At 35.4% G+C, this 8,284-nt stretch overlaps 1 protein-coding gene across 1 annotated transcript in view; it reads right to left on the bottom strand.

Annotated features, from left to right (window-relative positions):
* Positions 1–5,195: 5,195 nt before the first annotated feature.
* The window catches only part of LOC106878607 (RNA-binding protein 41), a 4,686-nt gene continuing 1,597 nt past the window's right edge, over positions 5,196–8,284 (bottom strand). Inside the window, exon 2 of the mRNA XM_014927877.2 lies at positions 5,196–6,187. Within this exon, the coding sequence (XP_014783363.1) occupies positions 5,267–6,187 (921 nt within the window). The 3' untranslated portion in view covers positions 5,196–5,266. The remainder of the gene's footprint in view (positions 6,188–8,284) is intronic.

Raw genomic sequence — 8,284 nt, 5'->3', positions numbered from 1 at the left:
ATATATGTATATATATATATCTGTAAAAATATGTGACAATTATTCGGCCAGAGCAGAAACCCATGGAACTTTTTGTGCGTGTGTGTGGGTATGTGCGTATATAGATGTGTGTGCATGCATGCAAGAATGTGCGCATATAGATGCGTTTTGCCCTTAAAGCTTTTTCACACTTTTTTACAGTTTTCTGTATTTTGCCTTTAGCCGTTTTTTTTTTCCTTGAGTATGTGCATATATTGACCTGTGTATGAACCTTTTTGCATGCGTGTGTGTGGGTGTGTATATATATATATATATATTTGGCGAATGTGTGGGTGAGCACGTGCGTGTTTCAAGCAAGGGTGGATGAGTATTTACATATAGGCGCATGTACATGGGTATGCGGTTGCACATGTATATGTATGGACTGGTGCGCTTACGCAAATACTATGGACATTTTTACTCCCTTACCATCACTCCCTCCCCTCACTTAGCGGTCATTCTAATAGCTTTTTTGTCTTAATAACGGTCAACCACACAGTAATTTTCCTTTGTTTAACGGTCATTTTCATAGCAATTTTCAATGGCCAGATAACTGAAGAGATAGTGGGGTGGGTTTCCACCCCAGCATTCGAAACTCGGAGTTTTATCATGGCTACCAAATAATTGTCACATATTTTTACAGATAAATTCCTCTATTTACATAATATCGAGGTCTCTTTCTTTTGTTGTCCTTTCTATCAATATATATATATATATATATATATATATATATATATATATATATATATGATAGGCTTCTTTCAGTTTCCATCTACCAAATTCACTCACGCTTTGGTCAGCACAAAGCTACAGTAGAGGAGACTAACACAAGGTTCCACACGGTGAGACTGAACCTGGAAACATGTGGTTGGGAAGCAAGCTTCTTGCCACACCTGTACCTGTAATTATATATATATATATATCTTCGTGCCAGTGGCACGTAAAAGCACCCACTACACTCTCGGAGTGGTTGGCGTTAGGAAGGGCATCCAGCTGTAGAAACTCTGCCAAATCAGATTGGAGCCTGGTGTAGCCATCTGGTTTCACCAGTCCTCAGTCAAATCGTCCAACCCATGCTAGCATGGAAAGCGGACGTTAAACGACAATGATGATATATATATATATACACATACACAATGGGTTTCTTTCAGTTTCCATTTACCAAATCCTCTTGCAAGGCTTTGGTCAACCCAGGGGCTATAATAGAGGACATTTACCCAAGGTGCCACACAGTAGGACTGAACCCAAAATCACATAGCTGAAAAGCAAACTTCTCAACTACACAGCTATGCCTCTGTCTGTTTTGGATCAATTTTTGCCAGTGCAGACCACCACCACTTTACATTGATCCTTGATCTTATCGTATTAAGTCTTAAGCTGCTAAGATTATGTACTTAAAATAGTAAAGCTGTCAGATCCAGTTAGACTTCTTGAATTAAATCTTTCATTGGAGAGTTGCAGCAGAGGCATAATATGTAGTTAAGTCTGCTTCCCACCCTCATGGTTTCAAGTTCAGTCTCACTGCATAACATCTTGGGTGTCTTCTACAGTAGCTGCAGGCTGACCAAGCCTTGTGAATGGAGTTAGTAGACAGAAAATTGAAAGATGCTCATTGTGTATACATACGTGTGCATGTATGTGTATATATGTGAGTGTGAGGAGGGGGTGTATATTTGTGCCTATTTTTCTTGACATGACATGATTGCTGTAAATGAAAGCCATTCATTTCCAAAATTCTGCAAAAATATGTCTGGTAATGGGAAAATATCCTGCTTGGCAAGAAATAAAGGTTGGTGACAGGAGGGATATACAGCCACAGAAAATTTGCTGCAATAAATTCCGTCTGCCCATGCAAGCATGAAAAAGTGGATTTTTATAAACGATGATGGTACCCACATACATACGTACATGCATGCATGCATACATACATACATATACACACACACACATGATGGTCACTTCTGTCAGTTTCAATGTATGTTTGAAGGAAAAGATTTGTTTTAAATAATAAGTCTAAAAAAAGAAGCTGCATATATTTGCAATGGCTGCATGAATGTAATTTGAGTTCCAGGTATGGATTTTGCTATGGAGTTACACTGGGGACACTGATGAGGATATATACATACATATATATATATATATATATACATGCACACACACACACATATATATACATAACAAATGAGAGGAAGAGAAAATGGAATTCATGAGATTCTTTATTAATCACAATGATCATTTCAACCTATTATGCATCAGTCTCTCACAGGTGAGATTCTGGACAATTAGCTGTGGTGCAGATGGGTCTCATCAGGTGACTTTTCAAATGGTACCTCGCTCAATAAACTTGGTTTCACTTGGTTCAATTATAATGCATTTTGTTATTTGCCCATAGCTGATTGCAAACAGGGTTTTGTAGTTTGGAATGGCATAGCACCAGGTGTATACCCAAGCCTAATAATATATATATATATATTGGGTAAATCCATAAATAATATGTTTTTTTTATACTACTAATTAAGAAAACAAAGTTCTTTTTTAATCTAAAATATACTCTCCTTCATTTTCTACAATGCTCTTCTAGTGTAGGTGTTGATGAATGATTGAATGACCAAATTCAAGCTTCTCTGCTAGTTACTCAACAGTTATGATAGGATTTTGTTCCACCAGGGTTTGCTTCTATCTAGCCTTGCTTTTTTTTCCTTCTTAGTGGTCCATGGAATATCCAACTTCTCAGAATCGGAGACCTCAGTGTAGCTGCTATCTGAAAATCTGATGTCTTCCATTTTCCTACCTGACCTACCCTCCTCTATGAGGAGGGAAAGTACAACCAGACTGCCACAAGGTAGCAAAAACCAAAGTGTTCAGCAAACACTACAACAATTCAAACAACAGTACAACAATATTTAAACCACAATACAAACCAAATTCTTCAAAACTTGCACTAAGAATAAGTACAAGGTAAAATTACTACCTGCTTTTATAGTTAGTTCATGCAATTGAAAAAACTGCATTATCGGATGACCCAATATATCTGACACTTCCACATACATAACTGTTTTACTGTTATTAAATGAACAGCACTAAACCTTCTCTCCATATATACATAGATTCCTTAGGCCCCTAGTTCTTCTGTAGGCCTCATTAACAATGTAGCTTCATTAGCACTATGGCTGCTCATTTCTTACTTTTAATTTTAAGCATCAACTTTATTTTAAATTTAATTATTTTTTATTTTACTTTTATAACATTATCTTAACCTTAGTTTTATTTTTAAATCTTTTCTTTACTAGTTGACATCTATTTCTAGCTTTTCTTAGTAGCTAGTCAACCCTACATATCCCCTCTAGTAAAATATGCCCACCCACTATAGACTTGTCTATTATCTTTTTTTATGTCCACTTTATTACCTACATTGATACCCAGCCCTATAGGTCTGGCATCTGCCTTATGTTATTTTTCCCCTTATTTGTCTGTCTTTACATTTGCCCCCATCCTAATTTCTTTGGATGGGAATGCCATTTTACCTGCCCTTGCACTCACTTCCTCTAATTTCCCTCGACAATAATACCCCTCAGCAGTATATATCTACTGCAATGCCCTTATCTAGTTATCTACCTGTCTTTCTCATACCAGAGTGTATTATTTATTTATTCCTTCTCTCTGGACTGGATACCCCTCAATATACTGAACAGTGTATATCTAATACAATGCTCTTAGCTACCTGTCTATCTTTTCTCCTACCAGAATGTATTATCTATTCCTCCTCTTGGTATTTGCACAACTCTGGAACAGCTAGCATTCATTTTCTCTCTGGAGTGAATACTCCTCAATACACTGAACAGTATATATCTATATTTGATACAAACCCCTTACCTATCTATCTCTTCTCTCACCAGAATGTATTATTTATTCCTCCTCTAAGTATTTGCACAACCTTGGAATTGCTAGCATCCATTTTCCCTCAATATGGAGTACTGCAGAACCATTCTTTCCTTCCTTTCATCATGCTGTACTACCTAAAGAAGACCGGATTTAACTGGCTTTAATTAAACCCTCCTACCATAATGAACCACAACAAACATCATTGATGACATTTTCCATAGTTCAACTTACACAAGCTGGTGGAATTCTGATGTAAGCACGTACTAAAACCACCCGTAACTATTTTTTATTTTTAAGAATTTTCACAAAACTTTTTCGATTGTCTTCTGCATAATGGATTGAATACGATTATGCAATAAAAAATTTTTCTAACAGAAAAGTATGCTATTAAAATTAAGAGAGTAAAAAAAAAATCATAAATTTCCCAAACTGTTTTTTTTCATAAAAAGATGTTCTCCATCATTTCGAAGCTGTGGTGAAAAACAATTGGAAAAATCCCCGTCAAAACGGAGAAATTCCAACTTATGTGGTCTTTTTGATCCGAAACTCCTCTCCCCACCCACTTGGAAAAATTTTTTCACACAAATTTCTTTATAATTGTAATCTGAGCCATTTGAAAAGTATTTGTATAAACATTCATTAAAAGATACCCACCCCCAGTTCGTTTGCTCATCAAGCTGAGTGGAGATAGATGAAAGCAAAAGAGTTCAGAATTACAGGGGTGCTACTTCAGTATGTGGTCTACCACTCTATCTGTATCGTACACTGTGAAATGACCTGATCTACATTAGGATTAAGGTTTGGAGTTAGTTTGCATGCTAAAGTGTAAATGGCAAGGCCTGCAGCATGTTAAAGTGGCACCTATGCAGAATTCCTCTTTGGCTTGAAACAACATTATCATCATTTTAACATCCATATTTCCATACTTGCATGGGTCAGACTGAATTCTGTGAGGCAGATTTTCTACAACTGGATGACATTCCAGTTGCAAATCCTCATGTGTTTCCAAACAAGGTAATATATATCTCCATGGCCAAACATGTTTTTGCAGAATATTGGAAACTGTATGATAGTGATGCTTCCTTACAACTTTAATGCAATAAAAAAAACAAGGAGACACACACACACACACACACACACTTCTTTCATACCAAATCTGCTCACAAGGCTTTAGCTGGTCCAGCACTATAGTAGAAACCACCTGCTGCTGCCATCACTACCACCACAACAAGCACCTCCATCACTACCAGGGTTATATGACATGATGTTGATGTTTAACAAGCCTATAAAATATATTAGATTTATTTATTTTTATTTTAATATTTTACAAAATAAATTAAATATATTTGTCTTTTAGGAAAATAAATTAAAATTGCCTTTTTCCATATTGTATGATAATAGGTTTACCTTTCAAGACATAACCGTTAACCAGTTCTAATGCTTCTTCTGCAATGTGTGCAGTTTCAAAAGTTATAAATGCTTGTCCTCGCATTTTACCAGAGAGCAATTTATACTGAATGGGAAATTTTTCTGTTTGAAAGTGAAGAAAAAGTTTGATCAGATCATATTCAGTCACTTTTTTAGAAAGATTTTTCAAATATAAAGTATTATTTTTTTCGCCAGGATGATATTCTTTGAATCTACTGATTAAAAGAATTTCTTCTGTTGAAATACAGTTTTTGGAAATCAATTCTTTTGAAATAGGTTGCACTTCATCTTCAATATGTGTAAGACCTAAGCTGTTACTTTTGGAATTTTCATCAGAAGATGAAACATGATTGACTGTGTGATTTTCTTCAGGTAAAGTTTCGACACCCTTCCAGATATTTTCTGACTTTATTTCTGTGTCATCAGTCTCTGTTTTGTCAAAAGTGCCATTCTTTATTGGAGAATGGATTTTGCGTTTTTTAGTCAACAAACTATCAGAAATATCTTTTAACTGATTAATAGGGTGTTCTTCACATACATTGGTGTCTTTGGTGTTTGTGGTAATTAAACAGTTCATTAGAGAGGTTTTGTTAGGAGTTCTAACAGCATTCTCCAATTCCATCCGAAGTCGGCTTATATTGCGTGCCCCATTAAATGAATTAGGAATTTTAGAATTAGCTTTCTTCTCATTTATTTTCTCATTTATATTCTGTATAATTTCTTTTTGTACACTAGGGTTCATACCATATCTGCTCCGTTTCTGAGCTGGTATTTCTTCTGCAGCAGAATCATGTTCTTTCTTGAGACAAATCTCATCTTCAGACAAACCACATTGCCGAAGAAATTCAAGTTCCTCATCCTTAAAAGAGAGAAATATTAGACATCAGTTTAAAAGTGTACATTAATAATTGGTGTAAAACAATATGACAAAACACACACTTGGTAAATATTTAACTCTCTGGCATTCAGATGTCAAATGTAATGCTTATTTATTCACATTGTTTTGAATTAGTAATGTATTATCTTGTGATTTTGAAATTTTGATGATGTGGTTATATATAGTTTTAGAATGACATTGTAGGGTAGGTGTAAGAGGCCAGATCTAGCCAGTTTGAATATAAAACAGGTGGATTGTTTGGGTTGGATATGGCCAATTTAAATGTTAAAGGGTTAAAGAAAAGTTATTCCCAGTCTTGTTTAGTTTATTCTTGAAGTAATTCAAGAATCAAATTAAAAACTCAGAGCAGAGTAATGGTAAAAAATATGAAGTTGCAATAGTTCTTTCTATTTACATTGATATTTTGAAAAAGAGCATCATCTCCATTCCCTGATGCCTGGGGATGTATAAGGCTAATACTTGGCTATATGAAAAGACGAGCACTTGACAAATTAAATAAAACAATTATCCAATGACTGACTTTACCATTTTATTAATATACAGTATAGTATGAAGTCTGGCATGATCTGTTTCACAATGCCACACCAGGTATTTCTGTCTCCATTTAGTTTTTTGATAGATTCCCTAAGTCATCTTGTCTATATTTCTGTCAATAACATCAAAGTAGTTGAGCCATCTTTCTCTTCTATTTAGGGTCCAGAAGTTTTCAAATTAACCCACATCTAGCCAAAATAGTCAACCTGTTTTATGTTCAAATCAGCCAGATCAGGTCACTCACAACTACCCTGCAATGTCAATCTAAAAATATACAATTACATCATCAAAATCTGAAAGCTACAAGATACTACATGGTTAAATAAGCATTACATTTGATAGAATAATTTGAATGCTAAAGGGCTAAATATCTGATACAACTCATGGTCGTAAGATTGTGGTTTCAATTCCTGAACCAGGGTGACACATTGTATTCTTGAGCAAGACACTTCATTTCACATTGCTCCAGACCATCAGCTGGCAAAAACGAGTAATCCTGCAATGGACTGGCATCCCATCTAGATGGGGAATATAACACCATGAAACAAGGTAACTTTACCTTTACAAAAGGTACGTCATTCTGACAATTCTTTCATACTGTATAGAAATAACTATGTGCATGTGTGCAGGGTACGTTTAGGTATTCAACGATACAAGTTTTTAATGTGTGGATGTATGTGCAAGTAAGCTAGTTATAGTCTTTGTCAGAAATATCAAAATTCGATGATGTAATCGAGATAAAATTTGTTAAGAATGTCCAGCATGAAGTGTTTCCTGAAGATGAGTGGACTGCTGAAGCCTTTGTCTATGATTACTGTTTATCAGTGCCTTGGCAGAAGGACAGTTGGTTTGATGAGCCAAGGTAGGACTGATAAACAGTCTTGATTGGCCAATTCCATATCAACAAAACAAACCCTCCTATTTCCATGTAAAAAACAATTATTAAAAACACATTGAAAGCTGAGGTTCATGATGTGGGTTTGATAAACAATCACTTTCAGGTTCTGGCTAAATTCCCAGTTACAATGATTAAAATGTTAATAATCACAATCAAGAGTCAATTACCCTTTCTTTTGTGATCACAAGTATTAATCAACATATGATTGCAGGGAATAGAAGCTGTGACATTTATGCCTCTACCAAAAACAGTAGTGGAACAACTGAAAATGTCGGCTCAGTTTGATAGCACTTCTTATGAAAACAAAACTTATGGCAATTTTTAAGTTTCTTCACATAAGTAAATTTGATGGGGGAAGAGGGGGTACATTTTGTTTTTTATTCCCTAAATAACTAAGGAACTTAATTTGTCCTTCCTTATAATTAAAATAACAGAAGGAAAAATGCATGTGCCTAATAATTTCAGAAAATGGGTGGTGTGCGTATTCTTTACCTCCGTCGATGAAAAATATAACTGGACATATTAAATGAATAATTTTCATATCCCAGCGCGCACCCGTCAGTAGACGGACGCACGCACACGCGCAAATCAGTAGCACCCGCGATAAAAAAAAACCCTCCACACGT

The sequence above is a fragment of the Octopus bimaculoides genome, chromosome 4 (assembly GCF_001194135.2).
Source record: "Octopus bimaculoides isolate UCB-OBI-ISO-001 chromosome 4, ASM119413v2, whole genome shotgun sequence".
Taxonomy (NCBI): Eukaryota; Metazoa; Mollusca; class Cephalopoda; order Octopoda; family Octopodidae; genus Octopus; species Octopus bimaculoides.
This window is presented reverse-complemented; position numbering and strand designations above follow the sequence as displayed.